This window comes from Panthera onca, chromosome A2 (assembly GCF_046562875.1).
Source record: "Panthera onca isolate mPanOnc1 chromosome A2, mPanOnc1 haplotype 2, whole genome shotgun sequence".
Classification (NCBI taxonomy): Eukaryota; Metazoa; Chordata; class Mammalia; order Carnivora; family Felidae; genus Panthera; species Panthera onca.
Window position 1 is genome coordinate 107,334,203 of NC_138340.1, and position 21,830 is coordinate 107,356,032.

General features: G+C 34.7%; 1 protein-coding gene across 12 annotated transcripts in view; it reads right to left on the reverse strand.

The window, feature by feature from the left end:
- Positions 1-21,830, reverse strand: part of DGKB (diacylglycerol kinase beta) — a 725,288-nt gene that overhangs the window by 318,071 nt on the left and 385,387 nt on the right. For all 12 annotated transcript variants that reach the window (XM_060632583.3, XM_060632585.3, XM_060632581.3 and 9 more), the window contains one exon: positions 2,191-2,255. In XM_060632583.3, coding sequence (XP_060488566.1) covers positions 2,191-2,255 — 65 coding nt within the window. The remainder of the gene's footprint in view (positions 1-2,190; positions 2,256-21,830) is intronic.

The following is a 21,830-nucleotide window of genomic DNA, read 5'->3' on the forward strand; positions in this document are numbered from 1 at the left end:
TAAAAATTTATTAGAAAATTTTCATATTCTGAGTAAGTTAAATTATAGTTTAGCAAATTATCTAAAAGCTTGTAATTCTGAGTGAAGACAATCTGTAAAAAATATAGATTGAAATGTATGTGCCTGACTTGGTAATATATGCAATGTTAGAGCTCTTAACTTAAAAAAAAAATAGTAGGTGATTATACACTGAGTATCTACTATATACCTGACATTCTTTGAACTCACAGTAGAAACATGTGACCTGTGTCAATCTAGAAGGTGTTTTCTATGTTATTAGCCTTCCAAATGTATTTTTACACTTTATAAATACATTGGGCTATACAAACGCATTGCTGTAAATAGTATCTAACCACATATTGGGCAGTGAGGAATGTCATAAATTAACACTGCAATTGATAATAAAAAATTAAGGAGATATATGTGAATAATAGAAGTCTTATTAAGAAGAATTAAAATTATTCCGGAGAACAGAATTCATTAACCTCTGACACTTGAGAGAGGATCATATATATTGGCATTCTTATATGTAGTATGTCAATTTGAGTATTACATAAATATATTGATACACTTTCTCTATACTTTTAATTCTCCTTTCTTCCCCCTCTCCCCTATCATTCTCTTTCTCTCTGCTGAATAACTTTGGGATAAAAATGCCTTAAACATCATCAAACTTTTTTTTCCATGTATTTCTTACAGTCTTTACTGGGTTTTTAAATTGTGAAACTCCTGAATGGGGTCACTGCATGCCTCATTCTCAAATAGCATTTATTTTTTTGCTTGAAATCTATTTCAATATATGAATATCAACACATGACTGCTACACAGAATGGTATTTGAGTAAGCACAAGCTAGATTTTATAATATGGTTTTATGTACATTAACAAGTATATTCATGGCCAGGACATTCAAGGTAAATTACCATGTGTTAAAAGTTGCTATAAAGTGAATATGATTTCATTGTTACATCAATTTATTTGCATATATTTTATAAAATAAAATTAAATTTTATAAAATGAAAATGGCTATTCTACATACAAAGAAAATTTATAGGTGCAACGTTTAATTAGATTTCTACTAAATTTTATAATACACATGTCACAAGATTCACACAAAAAAGTATATAATAAAAATTTAGTTTTCATCCCAACCGTTTAGTTCCCTTTTCCAGAAAGAACCAGAATTAAGAGATTTTTGTGAATCCCTCCAAAGACACTATGGGCACATGTACATATTCATACATACATTTCTTCCACTTTCCTTAAACAAAAATTGTACCTAGCTGAATTATAAGAGAAAAGGCAAACCATAATATCATGATTTTATGATTTCCAGGGTTGTTAACTATACAAATATGGAGACCACAGATCCTTGGGCTTTGAATATTAATATTAATATTGAATAAATACTTAAATATATGCACAGAAATGCTGGTTATGCTTTTGTAACTTTGTGAAATGATCAAAGTAGAAATGTATGTAATTGAAGCAAAGATGATTCACTTCCGTCCCATTTTTCCTAGGGAAAGGGTTGGAGACAGCTATTTCCATCTACAAGTGGGGAAGATACAAAACCAAAGCTTTCTCTATTTCCCTGAATATCAGAAAAAGTCAATATCTACATTTGAAAAAGAAATATGTATTACTATATTAGCAAAACAAATTCTCATTATCAAGGATCTTCTCCTTGAAGAATGTATCTTTAAAAGTAGTTTATGTTAGCATTGATTATTTTTCTGGTTTACTTTCCATTTACCTGAGGCCAATACTGGATGAACAGTAGAAAGATGAGAGGCCTTCCATGATACCTTTGTAATACAGAGTTACTCAGCATTACCAAATCACAGTCCCATGTTTTCTCTTTGGGACTTGGTATAATCACCCTCATATCCTTAGCCATATAAAGACTTCCACTATATCTTAATAAAATATTAGTTTTACCTTATACTTGAAATTCTTTTTAACACATGAGAATGGACTACAGATGACCACTGCATTCCTCATTATAGTCTCATTAAAACCAAAGAAGAAAAATTAAATTCATTTACACTTGTGTCTCAATACTCACACATACATACCCAATCTTATTCAGCCATTATACATAAAATGTTTTAGAGCACAGAGTGATCCTTTTCATGACATAATTCATCAACAGTAACCATAATTATAATTTTATCATATGTTATCTTACCTACTGTTGAATTTTTCTGGGTGTTTTTCTCTCATGATGTGGAATCTGTGTGCAATGGAAGCATCCTAGGTAGAGAAACAGAAAAGAAAAATGAGACAGTTTATGATCCTACTATTTTGTGCAAAGATCAAAAGAGAAAAGTTAATGAGTAATATTTTTAAATTACTCTTTCTTAACAATATTGCCAAGAAGACACTCTGAAATTAGGCAAAAATGAGTAACCTACAAAAATTCAGTACAAGTGTGTTTTATGCCATCATTTCACCGTTGGTTACTTGTTATATTGACTTCTGGAAACCGATTTCTATTTAATTTATGTATCTCCTTTAATAACTGGTTTTGGTCTCATGATCGAAGTATGTTTAAATAGTGTACATGAACATAAATGTTAAAAACTGGTTGAAAATATTGTAATGCATAGCTGGAAGGATGGCCTAAGTGGAGCGATAGTAGTTTCTAGTCCTTTGAGATTAATTATGAGTAAAATGATAGTGTGAAAGTGCGTATTTAATAAAGGTAAATGAGTATAATACATGACTTCAAAGTTTGCTAAGAGTGTCTTGCATGTGTAACTATTAACTGTTCAGTCACAAGCAACCTTCTCACATATCTTGGTCAATCGAGAAAAGAAAGCACCAAAGAGAGAAAATTATTTTTGGAGAATTGGTGTAATTATAACTAAGCTCTGAGACCCCAAACATATCAGTTCTGAACCCTAATGGATGTTTCTTTCTTTTAAGAAATCCATTCAGAGTTTCTATGAGACAGAATCACACTGAGCATGTGAGATTGGTAGAACATTGTGATTCAAGCTTTTCAAACAGACTGTTCTTGCTGACTTTAAACAGTTGCCCCCGTTATTCCAAGCAAGAAGATATTTCCCCATTCTTCATCTACACATGATTAATCACTCCAATGAGAAACTAATATATTTACCAGTCATCTCAAAAGAAACGGGTCTACTGTTGTGATTAACTTAATTTTGTTTCATAGTGCAGATAAAAAAAAAAAGCATACACAAAGGAAATAAAGAAGTTGTGTATTTGAGAGAATCTTGAAAACACTAATCAAGGATTAAAAGTCTAATGAATGAAATGAAAAGGCTAATGTGCTTACTCATGCATAACAAAGCATGAGGCACAACAAGAGAGGGACCAAAGCCCGCTGCAGATGGCAGGCCCAGTAGCTTTTCCCTACAAGATAAAGCTGTAATAGCACTGTTAGTTTTTCTGTACATTTTATCCTCTAAAAATCATTAAGTAATTAAATTAATCTGCAAGAGAAAAGGACACAAAGATATAGACAGGTATACATAGAAACACTTATTAAAAAGTTACCCCAAAACCCTCTGTGGTTTGGTATTCTAGGATGTCTCTGTTATACATACATGGTCAACTTCCTGGTTTGCTAAGAAGTAGTAATGTCAAGATGGTTCACTTTTATTGGTTTAATAGCTCTCAAATACAGTCAGAGAGTTTCTTCTTTTTTTTTTAAATTCTTACTAGTAAGTCATAAATACATCTTAGAATGTTGTCTTATGTGGTATGAAATTATAGATAAAAATGTAGCTAGGCTATTAAGGGTATATTATATGACATGATCATTAATTTTTTTTAAATCATTTATTTTGACTTTATCCCTAATCTGGTTCAAAATCAATTTGTAATACTTTATAATTAAATGCATACATCCAGCAGACCAGCTGAACAAAAAGAAAAGAAATATGATTCAAGTACTAAGAATGGATGATCAATATTGGTTATCCATAGGGAGACTATCATTGAATTTGCTTCTGCGTGAATTATTTGTTCCTGCTAACGTAGAGAACTGAGACTTTTAAAAATAGATTGTGTAGTATAATTTGCTTTACAAGCATATTATTTTTGCAATAACAAATCTCTTCCTTTCCAAAGCAACATAAACAGGTCAGAGAGAGGGCAAGAGGAAAGGAGAGAAAAGGGGAAAGGAGAAGAAAGGAGAAAGAGTATCAAAAGAAGACCATTTAATTAGACTGGACTATAACTGGGTAAACTCCTAGGCATATAGATCACCAAATAGCCAAGGACAAACTTAATGTTAGCTCTATCTCCAAGATACTGGGGCAATGGATCATGTAGTAAAAGCAGGGATAAATTAAAACTAGTGAGGAACACTGGGATGCCTTTTCCATGTGTTGAATGGCTTTCATGGGAGTTGGCATTTGCTAACTACAGGACTGATAAGAAACAATGACAGCAGGTGTTCATTTGGATGAGAATTCAGACTGAATTCCCATGGGACACTGTCCCTTTGGCGTAACCCCAAGAGACTTAAAAGAGAACTGCCAAACACTGTAAACTTATCCAGCAGCCATATTTCAGAGACACCGAAGACTCTGTAAAAGGAGACCAAATAAGAAAAAGCTATAATAGTGTCGTTTTTTTTTATATAAATTTTGCTGTTTCTGTCTCTATGTACTCCACTCTTGAGAAACATAAATTAATCAACATTACTTCCACATTCTAGAATGGACAAACTGTAAATTCAGACAGACTTTTACTTCCAAGACTTGTAACTTTGAGCAAATGACTTATTTATTGTTAAGTCACAGCTTTCTTATCTTTAAAAGAGGATACTCATACTCCATTATAATATTTTGGTGAAGATTTTTTTTAGATAATTTTGTATAGTTGGGATGTTCATATATATTATATCCACATCAGAATTACACTGAAAGTAAAAGGGGATGCTAAACCATAGTTAAACTGTATAATTTTGGAATATGTGTTTACTGACTCTGAAATTGGTGTTATTTCCTGAAATTATAAAATACTTTAAATTAATTAAAACTTAAAGTTAGATCTAAGAAGTAAAAATAAAATATACCCATCTTTATTAAGGCAAGACAAATTTAAATATGTAAATTTTATAAGCAGCAGAAAGTAGTAACACACACACAGTACATAGAAATATTCATATATCAGAGAATCAGCTTCTTAGTCATAGCTGTCTTTAATACTCTGTCACTGATACTTTTCTGAGAAGTGATTTCTCTTTTCCTGTAAGGGGTTATTACATTTTTATTTTTAAAAATACAGTTAACCTAAATCTCCAAAGTTGCATTTTAAGTTATTAATTCAAAATTCATCAATTTTAAGTGTACCATTCAAAGAGTTTTGACAAAGGTATATAATAACTAGTTTCACAAACATGATAGAGAAATTTTCCATTACCCCAAAAAAGTTCCCTTTTGCATTTATATACTTTTACACTGGCATATATCCCCACTACCCCCCTTAAAAGACATTGGTCTGCTTTCTGTCACTGTAATTGCATTTTCTAAAATTTCCTATAAATGGAATTTAAAAGTACTCTTTTACATCAGGCTTCCTTCAGTTATTGTAATACTTTTTTTTTTAATTTTTTTTTAACGTTTATTTATTTTTGAGACAGAGAGAGACAAAGCATGAACGGGGGAGGGGCAGAGAGAGAGGGAGACACAGAATCGGAAGCAGGCTCCAGGCTCTGGGCCATCAGCCCAGAGCCCGACGCGGGGCTCGAACTCACGGACCGCGAGATCGTGACCTGAGCCGAAGTTGGACGCTCAACTGACTGAGCCACCCAGGCACCCTAGAGTTATTTTAATACTTAACGAGATTCTACCATTTGTTCCCGTATCAGTGGTTTGTCACCTTTTATTACTAAATAGTATTCAAATGAAAAGATAGACCACAGTTCATTTACTCACTGATTGCTGGCATTTGACTTTTTATGAATAAAGCTGCTATGAACTTTTGAGCACAACTCTTTTCATAGACATATGTGATTGTATCTTCTGAGTAAATACCTAGGATTGAGACTGCCCCATTGTATTGATAAAGATTGTATCATTGTACCATTGTACCATTTTGCACTTCTACCAGTAACATTTGAGAGTTCCAGTTACTCCCCATCTTTACTAACATTCCACAATAGACATATGTGATTGTATCTTCTGAGTAAATACCTAGGATTGAGACTGCCCCATTGTATTGATAAAGATTGTACCATTGTACCATTGTACCATTTTGCACTTCTACCAGTAACATTTGAGAGTTCCAGTTACTCCCCATCTTTACTAACATTCCACAGCAACACCAACCCTTGGCAGTCTTGAATTTCACCATTCTAATAAATTTGCAATGGTGTTGTTGCTTGCAACCTTAACCATGTGAGCCAACACCAGCTGCTTCACTAGAGGGGTCGGCCAATTCTGACGAAAATAGAAGATTTGAATGTTCTGGGGCAGACTTACTAGATGCTTCCAGCTCTACCACAATGCATTCATTCTGGCAGTTCTTGTACTATCTCAGCAAAGAGCACTCACTCCACAATTCCACTTGTGGTTTCTGCCTCAAAATCACCCCACAAAGAGCCTCACGTGTTTTAAAGGATTCGTCCTTTTTTATTAAATTTCTCCAAAAGATATTTCAGAGGATATATGCTTAAAGTCTCCTTTGAAGAACTTTAAGCTCTCAAACTGATTACAATTTTTTTCTTTGGTTAAACTATACTTAAAATAAAAGTAGTAAGTTGAAAAATGCAATGTATCACAATTGTTAAAATAAATTTTTCTTATTGTTGATTGAAGTTGATTATCTTTTCATATGCTTTTGCCTCAACTTTTTCTTATGTGGAGTACCTAGTCAAGTACTTTATCCATTCTATGCACATTAAAAATATTCACATTAATAACCATAATGATGATAATTAGCAGTAATTAAATATTCACTACTCTTTCTTAAAGCACTACTTTAAGAGCTTTGCATGTAATATTTCATTTAATCTTCATAAACATTTTATGAGCTAGCTACTGCTACCTACATTTTATGATTGAGGAAACTGAGGACTATGGAGTTTAGAATTGTTCCAGACCATACAGGAAGAAGCTGTGAAATTAACAGCTAAATACAGGTAACTGCCTTCAAGCCTTTTATATTTTTTGCTAGTAATGAGAAAGTCATGCATTGCAAATATTTTCCAAATTTCTTTTTTTCCCACTTTTTTTTTTACCTTGTAGTGTTAAATTTTTATATTTCAGATATATTAACCTTTTCTTTCAGTCTTTTGAGTCATGCTTAGAAAGATCCTTCCTTTCTCCATAATTCAGCAGAATACTTTTTGTTTTTTCCCTGACTTCATATTTTACACTGTAGTGTTTCAATCATTTCAGATTTATACATATTAATATATATATTAATAGAATGTGCTTAATAATCTAATTTTTCCTCCTTGTTTGAAAGACACAGGTAATTCTATAATAAATTTCCACCTCTATATCTCTATGTTACCTCTGAACTGTACCCAACTATTTTAATTATTCTAGTTCTGTACTAAATGTTCATATTTGGTTGGGCTAGAATCAATTCTCTGCTTACACTGTTTTAAAAAATTTGTTGTTTACCTACAAGATTCATATTTTTGGATAAAATTTGAAATAATTTTCGAGTTACCTTTGCTTTTAAGAACCTGGCCAAAATCTTTTGGTATTGTAATCGGATCTTACACGATAGACAAATTTTGGGAGAACTGGAATATTTTATAATATCAGGCCTATCTTTCAAAAATGTGTTTTCCTACTTATTAGGTTTTTTCCTATAATTCTTAGTAGGGCCCAAAGTTTCCTTCACATTAAGTGTAATATATTTATATTTATTTCATAAATACTTACCCATTTCTTTTTTATTATAATAGAACCCCTTCTTACATTATCTGTTTGAGCTGGTTATATTTTTTAAAAAATAATTTGATCATTTATTATTAATCTTTTCCACAGACACCTTATAATGCTGTTGCCATATATCATTCCTTTCAGGTGATTCATTTTTGGGGGACATATAGTCCTATTATCTACAAATAATGATATATGCTCTGCCTTCTTTCAAACACCTCCTTCCCCAATTCCTTTTTTCTTATCTAATTGCTTACTGAGTACATTCAAAACAGTACCAAATGGAAATGCTAGTACATTTGTTGCAAACTCAATTTAGTGAAAATATGTATACTATACTACATTATCATTTCATATGATGCTGCCTTTTCTTTTGAGATCCTAAGTTTTTACCATTCTTGGAAAGATTCATCCAGTTATATTTCATTAAGAGTTTGACTCCCTTTCTTGATATATTTTTTTCCATAACTATGACCATCTTACATGTAGCATGTTAACCTAACAGGTAAACTCTATGTAAGCTTATGTAGGTTCTATGAGAATAGGGAGAGGTTGTTTCAGTTTTTTGTTTTGTTTTGTTTTATTTTGTTTTGTTTTCTTCCACTTGATTTATGCCCTTCTGTATCTTAGAACTAGAGTATAGCCTGAGAAAGATTAACCATCAAGTTGTGGTTGACTGAATGAATGGGTGAATGACCAAATGTTTTTAATAACCACCAGATACCTATTGACATTCACTAGAGCAGAGAGATCAAAAACATGAGCTGTGGATTTAAACAACCTGGGTTCAAGACCTGGCTCTAAAATTAACTGGATCTTTGACCTTGAAAAGTATGCTTAGGTTTCAGTCCTGCCATGTTCCTATCTTTAAAATAGAAATGATATTAACAGTACCTGCTTTCCTACAAGGACGTGATATTCTAGTACCTGGAGGTAGTTAAGACAGGACTTGGTACATACAAAGCAATCAAATACGTTAGCTCTTATTATTATTACTGAAATATATTTAGTGTTTTGAGGTTCATATCATTTTTCCTTTGGTTCATTGATATCTTAAATAAAATCTATAATGCATTAGATGAAGTATCTGGGGACAATCATGCTTTGGTATGCAAAGTTTTGTGGGTCTTAAAAAGATTATTCAGTGCATATATGGTAAATTAATCAACAAACCCAAAGGGTCAGGAATAGCACACCATATTTAAATTCATATAAATATTTCTGCACTAGCACATATAAATAATGACTCAAAGAAGGATAAATTAACATTACAATGGCCATGTCCATTCATATTCTGTATTTCACCAAATAAACAATGAAGAAATTTTGATTTTCAGAGCTTTGTGGACTCTGAAATTTTAGATAAAAGATTATAGTTCAGAATTTATTTCCTATCTACAATTAGCAGTCTTTGCTCTCCTGACAACCTTTACCTAATGTACTAATTATACAATACACTATCTGTTAAAATATTTTATTTAAGAAAATCGCACCAACAACTATAAGTGAGACTGTTTCATAGGCAGATTTTATGAGATATTGATAACTGCTGGCTAATAAGGAGCATCGGAATATTTCCATCTTTATGTTCTGAAACAGCTGACAATACATGAGAATTATTTGCTCTTCAAAGCCTTTAAAAATCATTTGTGAGTTGCCAGCCTTGTAGTTTGGGGAGTTTTTATAACATTTCTTAAGTTCTGTGATCTATTTAGGTTTTTTTCTCTCTACATAATTAAAATAATATTTTTCATGAAGTCATCTGTAGTGACTGGACTGAAAAGTGGTCCCCAAAGATATTAGAACCTAATTCCTAGAACTTGGTGAAGTTTTTGCAGATGTTGATCAAGCTACAGATTAATATTGCTTGGGACCAGTGACTCCTTTCTGCCTCGCACTGTCTCTCTTTTGGAATAGGAATGTCTAACCATTCTCCTATGCTTGTTCCATCACTGTATTTTGAAAGCAGATAACTTGCTTTCTAGTTTCACAGGTGCACAATAGAGAAGTCTGCCCCACGGTGAATCATCTGAGTCTCACCTATAACTAATTTTGATAATTTATATGATAAGATGTGGACTTTGAGCTGATGACATTTAGATGAGCATTTTTAAACGTTTATTTCTGAGACAGAAAGAGAGCATGTGTGAGCACACACACACAGTGGAGGTGGGGCAGAGAGAGAGGGGGAGACACAAAATCCAAAGCAGCTTCTAGACTCTAAGCTGACAGAAGCAAGCCTGATGCTGGGCTTGAACTTACCAAGTGTGAACTTATCAACTAAGCCTAGTTAGGGCACTCAACTGACTGAGCCGAATTCAGACACCCTAGATGAGCCTTTTGACTTGACTTGATTTAACAGAATGAGACATTGGAGACACTGAAATGAGGTTTAAGTATTTTGTATGTGGGACGGAATAAATCTTTGAGGGCCAGCAGGTAGACAGTAGTGGAATGAATGGCAACCCCTGAATATATCTGTCCCAAATCCCCGGAACCTGAAAATGTCATCTTATATGGTGAACTTTTTACAAATGTGATTGAATTAAGGATCTTGAAATGAGAAGATTATCTGAATTATCCAAGTAGGACCTAAATGCCTTTACAAGTGTCCTTATAATAAAGAGAGACAGAGGGAAATTTGACAGACAGAAGAGGAGGAGGCAATGTGACCGGAGAGGCAGAGAATGGAGTGATGCGGCCAGAAGTCAAGGAACACTGGCAGCTGCCAGAAGCCAGAAGCGGCAAAGAAGGGATTCTCCCCTACAGCCTCGTGAAGGACCATGAACCTAGTGACACCGTGATTTCTGCCCAGGAATACAAAATTTGGACTTTCAGACTCTTGAACCATGAAGGAATACATCTCTACTGTTTTAAGCCACCAAGTTTGTGGTAACTTGTTACAGCAGGCAAAGAAAATTTACACATCATCTATCCCTACAGGTTGTTTGAAGAAAGCATTATCTTAACTTTTCTGAATCCTTATTTCATTCTATCAATTCAAATTGCATTATTTTGTGTATTTAGCATGATGTTTTGAATGTGTAATTTAGCATATTACTACTTGGGGCTCCTGGGTAGCTCAGCGGGTTAAGCATCTGACTCTTGATTTCACCTCAGGTCATGATGTCACAGTTCCTGAGTTCAAGCCCCACATTGAGCTCTGCACTGAGAGTGCAGAGCCTGCTTGGAATTCTCTGCCTCTGTCTCTGCCTCTCCCCCACGCATTCTCTCTCCCTCTCTTTCTCTCAAAATAAATAAATAAATTCCAAATAAAAAGAAAGGCAGAACTTCTTGTCTTTATGAGAAAGACTTAAATCAACCCCAGATCCTCCTGCTGAGTATCTATTTAACATTGATTGCGTTAGGGGTCTTTAGAAATAGAACAGATAAAAAAGAAGTATATGCATTATAAAGGAAGAGAAAAACTATCATTATTTATGGATGACATAAATATTCTGTATAGAAAATCCAAAGGAATCAAATGAAATCCACATAAATTAAGAGTTTAATGAGTTGTCCGGATATATAATTAGCATATAAAATTAGCAAAATTAACCACATTACGACAAAGTGACAGAAAATTATCCCACTCACAATAACAACAATTATAAAAACTACCAATGTGAGTCCTACAGAAGAAAATGATAGTTACTGAAAGACACAGAAGAGCCAATCAATGGAGATACATACCATCCTGAGGCACAATGATTTAAGGAGTTGGAGGATGCAAGGGGTGGTACAGTTTCTTCTGGACTTGAGCATCAATGGAAGTACAAGGACTTTTCTCTATTGTATTTACTGTCTCTTTGAACGGGTTGAAGTGTGTGTGTGAGAGTGTATGTGATTCCACAGGATTTCAGAGGCTTCAGGTTGCACACCTGCAATTTATCCTGCTATGAATACTTCAGATGCAACCCAGTGCAGACTTGTGTTAGTTAGCTTCTGATTACATTCCTGGGACAATCAGAGAATTTTTCTAAAATTGCAAATTCAGACTTAGAGAAATACATTCCTGAGAGGAAGATGACAGGTGTTAGTCATTTAGAGCCAGTCCCCAGGGAAGGATATGAGCTTTGCTGAATGGTAGAAGCAGACTCAGAAGCAGAGTTTTTGATGAGGAGACTTGCGCCAAGAGGTGGCTTCGTGAAGCCACGCATTTCTTAAATTAAGAAATTTCTTTAAAACACTTTCTCTAGGAAGATGGCAAAAGTTATAATTTTCAGTTTAAATTATTACTCTCAGATTTTATAATCCTCTTTAGTTTTAGTTTCCCGCCCCCCCCCCCCAATTACTCAGTAAAGTTAGAGAGTACGTGTCACTCGCTCTGTGTGTCCACGTTACAGAGATAAGTATGACTTGGGGTTGTCTGTGAGATGAAGCCTGTCCCCACCTCAGCATCTTCCCGCTCTCCTTTTCTCATTTTTCAAGAAACCCTTAGGAAGCTGGTAGCTTTACACTGAGGGAAGCGGCATCATCAGTGTTCCATAAAAAATAGATGATATACTCCAATCTGAGGAAGTGCATTATCCTAAATGCAAAGAAGCTGAGAAACCAATAGGGTCATACAGAATACTGGGAAAGTAGAAGGAAAGGGTTTCCACATCTAAATCCTTTTGGGTAACTTGAAAAGGCAGTTACCACTCAGAAGGAATAGAGTGACAGGCAGAACATGGCCTTGAGAGAAAAAGACCTCCACTCACAACTGACTTTTCATTGAGATAGACAGGGATATAATCACCCTACCCACTTTCCTCCTTCTCATCTCTCGCTGGGGCCCTCAACTAGAAAAGTCGATCAGAAGCAAAAGGACGAGAGGAATGTGATAGTTACATAGGACACTGCCTGGTCAGACAGCACGATGGAGAAGGACAGAGAGGGGATCTAGGCAGGCAAACGGAAGCAATCCAGAATAGAGGAATTACAGTCCTTAAGAGTCAATGCTCATAGCAGAACAGAAAGCTACGTGCAAGAACACAGAAGTCTAAGAAGCATAAGCACCAAATATATGGAAAAGTACTGACAGTTAAGGGGGCTACCGTTGTATCAACAAAAGTATCAAATAACTATAATGTATAAGTATATATGTACATGTGTGTATATAAAATATGCATTTAAAATTTTTAATGAATACTTATTACATGGTACCCGGAAATAAATACTAAACTTTCTCATTTTAAAAGAGCAAAACACCTGAAATAATTTGAGTTATTTCAGAAAATGAAACCAAAGTTGCCATTATTACCTAAGAGCACCTGTAAGTTTACATATGTGCATTAAGAATAAAGTGTACACACAGAAACTTTTCCAGCTTTAGCAAAGAGTTATATATCCCATGTAAATATATTTCCACTATGTGCTACACACTAAATTTTTAAATATAAATTTTGCTAATTTGGGAAAAATATATTATTATACCTATAGAGTTACCTTAATTAAATTTAGTTAATAAATTAACCCCTTGTCTCAATAAAATTGATATACAGCATAACCTTTAAGCTACTCTTAATGGCTAGGGCTATCTTTTTACATATTATAAACCTTGTACAGTGACACAGTGTGGGCCTCAGTGTATGTAGGGCTGTTGGCTCTACACGGAATCACTTCAGACTATTATGCTGTTTTCTAGTTTTAAGGTTTTTTTAAATCCTTTCCTATTCCATCATATCAAACCCCTATCTTTCACTTCTTGCTGTAAAGAAAATGTCTTTCCTTAGCAGTTTCCTCCTGCTTCACTGATGTAAATTTTCATACTTTGAAAAAAAGGGAACCACAGAATTTGAAACCTAGAATTGAACACAACTACTGCTCATAGCCTGCTCTAACAAAGTGGACTAAACAAAGCTTACACAAGTCTGGAACACAGCCAATAAGCAGAAAAGAGGCTAAAATAGTCTATAGGTTCTCCTATAAGTGAATTTCAGAAATTTTGCGCATCAACTTTGAGATAATCATTCTAACCTAAGCATTTTATTTTACATAATTCCTAGGTGGCCATTTTACTCCAAAAAACCAAAGTTAGTAGCACCATTATCTTTTATAAATAAACATTATTGGGATTTAAATATTGTATTTTTCACCTCTTATAAACATTTGTTAAAATTTTAAGAGACTATGTTCAGAGTGACAGGAGAAGTACAAATGATTAGTTTGAGTTTCAGTTCTCAAACAAAAAACCCATACTTAAAATTATACAGTAAAAATCATTTAATTTTATATAATTAAAATTATATATATATATATATAGAGAGAGAGAGAGAGAGAGAGAGACTTCATTTTCATAATCTCATTAAAAATTCCCATTGTTTACATAAATTTTAAGCAGACAAGATCATGAAACCAAGCAGATTAGTTTAGGTTGTGAGGAAAAAAATATTCCAATTAGCCCTAAATCATAAATCCCACGTTTGCTCTATCACATACAACACATAGCACTGCCAGAAAACTTCCAGAACGGTTTCTTCACGTTAAGTTTAAGCTCTGTGAACAAACTTGTCAAAAGAATAATAAACTTAGTATACACATACGATTATCACAACTATATAATTTCTATGATCAAAATGCTCCTTTAAATACAAATTTTGTTGTACTAAGCAAATTTGATTTTTTTATTCAATTAAAAAGACTAAATTCCTCTCAAAGTGCTTCTTTTGATTAAGAAATCATAAATTTGGAGGCCTAGAAATCTCAAATGAAGCAAACATTATACAGTACATAATTAGTGACTGAATTGTAATCTAAATAATTGCTTCATAATTTGTTTCATTCCTAATGTGGAACGACCCAAGAACATCTTAATTAAACAAAAATACATGAAAGCCAAATTTATAAGAGTTTTAGTAGCAATTAATCATTAGATCAGGAGCTCCCTTTCTATACAGGCTGAGGTCAAAACTAAAGAAAGTAGATAGTAATATATACAGAACTTGGTACGTAAGTAGCAAAGGCAATATTTAAATCAAAATTGTTACTAAAAACACGGTAGAATAAAATTTAGGTTCTTCTTTTTAATTTCATAGTTTGGGTGCTGTGGTGATTAAATTAGTCTATAGTAAAACCCTATATATAGTAAAATTCAACCCAAACCATGATGCAAATCTGAAGATCTCAAGAAAATTAGAGTCACAGAATAATCCTGGAAAGGGAAACCCCAGGCCTTCCCCTTCAGAGGGAAACAAACCCATATGAAAATGTCCTGCTTTGGGTCTGGAGAGGAGGACATCATTCAGTATGGGAAGATATTCTGTCCGTGCCTAACAAGAGAGAAGTCTACATACCCTTCTCACATTTAAGGTCTGGGACAGGCCCAAAGTAAACGAAAGCAGGCCAGGGCTCCAGGGAACAAGGAATCGGAAGGCTGCCCTTGATGTTAAGGCATAAGGACAAAAAACAGGGTCCAAATTACTGAAACAAAGGAAGGCAGTGGCTTGCTCACAGCCAGGCAGTGCAGCAATTAAGAACACCTTACCACCTGACCAATAGTTCCTATACTTAGGCCATCGCTACAATGATGTTTCCTCATCTAAAAAATGAAAATAGCCCTTATCTACCTCATCAGGTCAATACTAAGATCATTTTTGAACGTATCTTTATCCGTTGGCATAAAGCCTGACAATAAACAGAACAAGAAAGCTATTATTACACTGCTCAGGTACTGGGCAAATAAAAAGTATTAGTCTGAGAAAAGAAGAAACAAGTTGGTGGCGTCTTAACAAAGAACCAATCCCCTTCCTTATGTATCACCTGACTGGAAAATGTTTACAAAAACACTCTGCAAAGATGATCACAGGCTTAGAATATATCACAAGCTCTGCTAGCGTCCACTGAATATTGGATAATGTGTTGGTTTTCAAAAGTTTTGTATCTCTCCATAGCAGAATTCTTAGAGTTTGCATTATTATTTCCAAAATTGGAAAAAAAAGTATATAAATTTAAATACTAAAATATTTATTTATCATAAACTTGTCTGAGACGCTGAATTGAGAAAAACCAAGTCAATGTCATATATTTCTTTCTTTTCATAGTAAACTAGATCCTTAGCTGTTTTAATTTCTACAAACCTAAAGTATTTTGTGGATATCTACTACCTTTAATAATAAAGTTATCTTTTTCAGTTAAAACAGAAAGGTTGGAGCCATCAACTCCATTTATTTCTGGGGTTGACTTGGTCATTATAGTATTCACTCAATCTGATAAAGCTACAAATGTATTCACTGCTTTGATGTAATTTCAGCAAATCTGCAAAGAAAGTCTTGTTGTCTTTAAATACCCGGGGGGGGGGGGGTTAAATGTGAACAGCATTTTTCATAATATCTCAAACTAGGCATAATTCTTGCATTTGCAAAATAAAATAGACACCTGCTGTGTGATTGCCAGTCATTAAACTGGGGTGGTAATGACCATGGTGGTAAGAGTGGCACCAGCAAATTGGAATTAGATAGTGTGGAGGAAGTCTAGTGAAACAAGTAGGAATGGAGGCTGAGGTAGAGCAGAGGAGGAAGAAAATGGAGATTGAATAAAATAATTTCTTTTTACTCTCTGTAAGCAGAAATGGGAGTAGGTCTCAGAAGTGACGAGTGTAAACAAGCCTGACTATGTGAGACTGGGTCAGGGGGGAGGACAGAGACTGGAACACCACATTGGGGCAGGAGTGTGAACAGTTTATTAGAACCCAAACTAGGATAATTTGTATAGAAAAAGTATAAAAGTAAGGCTTTCTATAGAATATCGATAAAACCAATGAATGCCAATAGACTGATGATTGGCATTAAGTACAAGGTATAATTATATCACCTTTATCCCAGTTAAGTGTGTACGATAAGTACTACTGTAAAGAAAAAAAACTGAGGGTCATTCAGTTTATATAAGTTGGCATAAGTCATCAAGTTGGAGTAGCCAAAACATAAACCAGAATGTATGTGTCTACATGTAAATAGTTTATAGTCATATTGTCCAGTGCTCTAAAGGCTGTATCTTGAAAATTCCTTCCAAAATGACTCAAGAATGGTTTCCAAATACGACTGCATTCTTTGTATCTGAAAAATAATTGGTACTAATAGTTTGGTTGATTTCAATAAGATTGCTCAAAGTGATAGCATATATTCTATTTATTTGCTTCTTCATCTTAAGGAAGAAATTCACTGAGGAATACTGCACTATACTTCATTCTCCTGTCCTTTCCTCTCTTTCCATCACTCCACCTTCTTCCTTGCTATCTGTCTTCACTCTCTGTCCTCCTAAATATACACATAGGAAAGTCCCTCAGGAAGAGTTCATCATCTTTTTTTTCTAGAAACTATTCCTTTCCCAGAACTGTATACCCACCAAAGACATTTACAGGGTAAAATTGGGCCATGGCAGATGCTGCTTGTTAAGCTCCAATACCTATTTCCCACCTCTTTCTAACCAACAAAGCTCTTATTTCATCTGGGAAGCCATGTACTAAGCATATAAAAGCAAGCAATGGAGAAACCAAACCCCAAATTCTGCGGATTATTTTGTAGCTAGGAGTGGTGATTTAGATACAATTCCTTTCCACATTCCACCACCAAGGTCACTGCCATACTTACAAGCATATGGGTGTGATTACTAAAAGGAATAGCAAATAACTTGAAAACATAAGGATAACAGCTATTGTTGAGAACTGCTGGGGGCAAAAAAAGAAGCATGGTCCTTTCAAACATCTTTTTTGCTTGTTTGTTTAAAGTTTGTTTATTTATTTATTTATTTATTTATTTATTTATTTATTTATTTATTTATTTATTTTTGAGGCGGGGGCAGAAAGAGAGAGAGAATCCCAGCAGGCAGCACAGAGCCCCAAGTGGGGCTTGAACCCATGAACCGTGAGATCATGATCTGAGCTGAAATCAAGAGTCGGATGCTTAACTGAATGAGCCACCGAAAAGACCCTAAAGTACCTTGATGATCAAGATGACTTCCTCCAGATGAGAAAAGCAGAGAAAAGAAGCCCCTGACCTGTTAACTCTGTACTGTCCCATGCAGCCAAACACAATCTTAACTGAAACACGGGTGATCCCTTCCCTAGCATCTCATTCCTCTGGAAACATTAAGATATGAAGTCTGCAAATCCTGTAATGGTGATTTGTGAGAAAGAGTTCACTCAATTATTTTTTTATGGTTAAAATTACAAAACTTTGTATTTTTGTACAGAGCTCTGTGATTTCTAAAGAGTTTTCTTCCAAATTATATATTTTGACCTCATTACTTTTGCTAAATTATTTACCTTTTTGAAAGAAACAGAGCAGATATTAAGATTATTAACATATTATGATTAAGATTAAGATATCTTTATTTTAGGAAAAAAAAGTCTATCTGGATTTAAGGGATTTTCCTGAGGTTATGAGCTTATCCAAAGGACAGATGAGTTTGTCTTTTGTCCCTTAATCTGTAACTCAAGGTGTGCCTTCCTTATTTATCCCTGAAATATAGACCGTTCACTTGATATTCACTCCAATGATGGTCTTGTCTTTAAGGTATTCCAACATTAATTGCTGTTTGTACCATTAACATTCCAGATTTCCTAAAACAACTAATAATATTCAGAAAATCAGGAGAAGCTGCTTGTGCCCATAATTCTGTTCATAATTTAATGGTAGGTTTCATTTAATTAATGATGTATTTCCTAGGTAATACTAGAAAACAAAATAATGTTGATTGGTCCTCATTAAATAATAAACAGCAGTGTGCCTATTCTTTGTTCTCCAGAATAAATACAACTTTGACAATTCTTTCCTGTAATCACAGTCCTTAAAGAAAATGAAATCAGTAAGTCAGTAGCTTGAGACCATAATCAGACTAATTTATTTATTTAAGTCAGAAGACCTTGAGTTCAAAATTCTTCAGCAAAAATAATCCCATGCCTTAATGCTACAAAGAACATCATACAAAGTGACCGCAGAGAACTCCCACATCAGTACACTAGGGCTTTAAAGAGGATAAGGAGCTATGATATCATACTCATGAATGAATAATACTGGTAAGTGAATTTGCAGCAGATTCCAGATAGAAAATTACATTGCTTCTAAGGTAAAAGAAAATTCAAATCTGCTCACTATCTAGAAAAAATTAAACTTATAAGGAGAAGTTGTCCCTGTTAGTCTATTTTTACTCTCCCCAAACAAGGCTGTATCTAGTGTATTAAGAATCTTCCTATGGGCAACAGAGAAATGAACAATCATGTACCAGACAAGGAAACAGTCCTGTTGGGGAGTGACGGGTATGCAACAGTCTTGGGCAGAGGTGCTGGCTCTAGTTCTTTCAAAGCTCTGGGGGAAAATCCCTAAATAACGATGAAAGAGCATATATCAGGCACTGCTTCAGTAACATTTACTCATGTTTTCCAACTTAAAAGTAAAGGCCTAATCCTTATGAAGGAAAAGTATCTTGCATTGTGGCTCATTTGAAGGTAAGTAAATCCAGTGGTCACATTTGTTAACACAGATCACACAGAGGTACGAAGTAATGGATATGAGAAACATTACTTTCTGCCTCAAACAAATCATGGGCCCCTGTGAAGTGTTCCTGCAAAGTCCACAATACTAATAGTAATAAAATCTGAAACTCTTAAATATCATCGAATTACAAATATCAAAATATCAAATTACACATGATTCAGTATTGTGTGTTCTTCAAAAGATTTATCATAGAAGCAAGATGTTAAGATATACAACCCTTAAATGTTATAACACATACAACCATATTTGTGACAGAAAACCAACTGCTAATACACAGGACTCACAACTTCTTCCTTCTCTCTTTGCCCATTTAATCCTTACATAAAAGTTCAGATGTCTTTTGGTCTGATTTTTCTGAAGAAAAGCACTATAAGAAAAGGACTTACCTTCTCATATAAGGTATCTTAAAAAAAAAAGGCAAATTCACAGAATCCAAGAGTGGAACGGTGAGTGCCAAGGGCTGGGAAAGGGGCTTCATGGGGAGTTACTAATCAAAGGCCATAAAGTTTCAGTCCAACAAGATGAATTAACTCTAGAGTTCTACTATACAACATTGTACCGACAGTCAATAATATAATGTGCACTTGAAATTTTGTTAAGAGGGTAGGTCTCATGTTAGTGTTGTTTGCCTATTCACACACACACACACACACACACACACACACACAAATAAAACTAAAACAAACTAAACTAAAAAAGGATTATAATCCCCAGAAGGCTATTTACAGAAAGGGAATGTAATTTATCCAGGGAACTCTTTGTGGGGCTGTGTCAGAAAAAGAGTGAAAAGATAAACATGTTAACATAATGCTAACATAAAGGGAAAGTAGTGAGTTTTGTTTAAAGCGAAGAGTTTAGAGGTACTAAGGGTTAAGGGAGGACCAACAAAGCTTATATGACTTGCTGTGTGCAAGGCAAATATGAGTACAGATGAAAGATTCTGTTTTAGTCATCCTCTATATTCAGCTCTGTTCCAAAACAGGACTTCAGAGGTGATTTCTTTATAAACAATTCAAGCATTTTAGTTTTTTAAATGTTTATTTTTGAGAGACGGGGAGAGAGAGACAGAGAGAGAGAGAGAGGGAGCACGCAATCATGTGGGCAGGCGAGGAGCAGAGAGAGAGAGAGAGAGAGAGAGAGAGAGAGAGAGACAGGCTCCCAAAGCAGGCTCCAAGCACTGAGCTGTCAGCACAGAGCACAGCGCAGGACTTGATTTCACGAACCACTAAATCATGACCTGAGCCAAACCTGGCCGCTGAACCAACTGAACCACCCAGGTGCTCCTATTTTATTTTTTTAAGTAGTTTGGAAATAGTTAAAACTGTTGTTCTGTGAAACATTTCTTTCATGAACACTTATTTTTCATGACGAAATTTCCTCAGTGGAAAAGAATATAAAAGGATTCTCCTCTGAAGAGAACTGAGTATTTATAACTTTATTGTTTGGGAATGCTAATCAAACCTGTCCTTGACAAATATGTGGGCCAATTGCCTGAGGTTTTAAACCTGATGTCTTTCCATGTCTGATCTTTGATTGATGGATGGCATCTTACTGGGTTCTGATTTGGGTTTGGAATCTGCTCAAGCCCTCTCCACACTAGTTGGCATACTGGACATTCTCACTCTTCTCACACCAGTTTAGGTGACCCTATTTCCTATATATACACACATACACCAAGGAACCTGCCAAACTCCTGTCACCAAACTTAACACATAACTGTTTTCAAACACACCCTGTTCTTTCTTCCGTTAGTTACAGCAGAGGTTCCCTTCCTCCATTTTAAGACCAGTCTCCTGACCTGTGCTCAGATCCTATTCTTCCTCAATCTGACAAACCATAATACATTAGGAGTTGATGTCTTTTCCCTCCTGTATTCCATCCCCTCCCTCTCAGTAGGCTCTTTTTCCTTAACACTAAAACTGCATAGTTTCATTATTACATCAATAATGTAAACGAAAACCTCCTAACCTCTGTGCCTGCAAAATACTGGCACTCTGCTTTCCACTTTTTACCCAAACTTCTTAAGAACACTGACTAGAATCTCTAACTTCACTTCCACCTCTGACTCTCTAATCCACTACAGTCTGACTGTCCACTTCACTACTTAAAATTATCAACCATGTCTCTGCTTCCTCTACTAACTTTCACTCCCTATTCTACTGTAGTCTGGCGTGTCATTTATCAATCCATTATAAATCACATCTCTGACCTCTTGGCAATTTTGACTCTATTTCTTGTCCTTCTTTCCTATGCTCTTTTGCCTGGACTTGAATAAGACAAAGTCCTGGTTTTTCTCTTATTTTCCAGGCCATCGACCTCAGTTTATTTGGCAGGCTACTCCTTTGTCTCCATCTTTAATAGTGATATTTCTTGGGATTCTGTCCTCATACTCTTTTTTCTAACTCTACACAAGTGGGTCTGAAAAGGAAAAGCATGTAATCATATTAAGGAGATTAAACATGATTGCAAAAATAAGA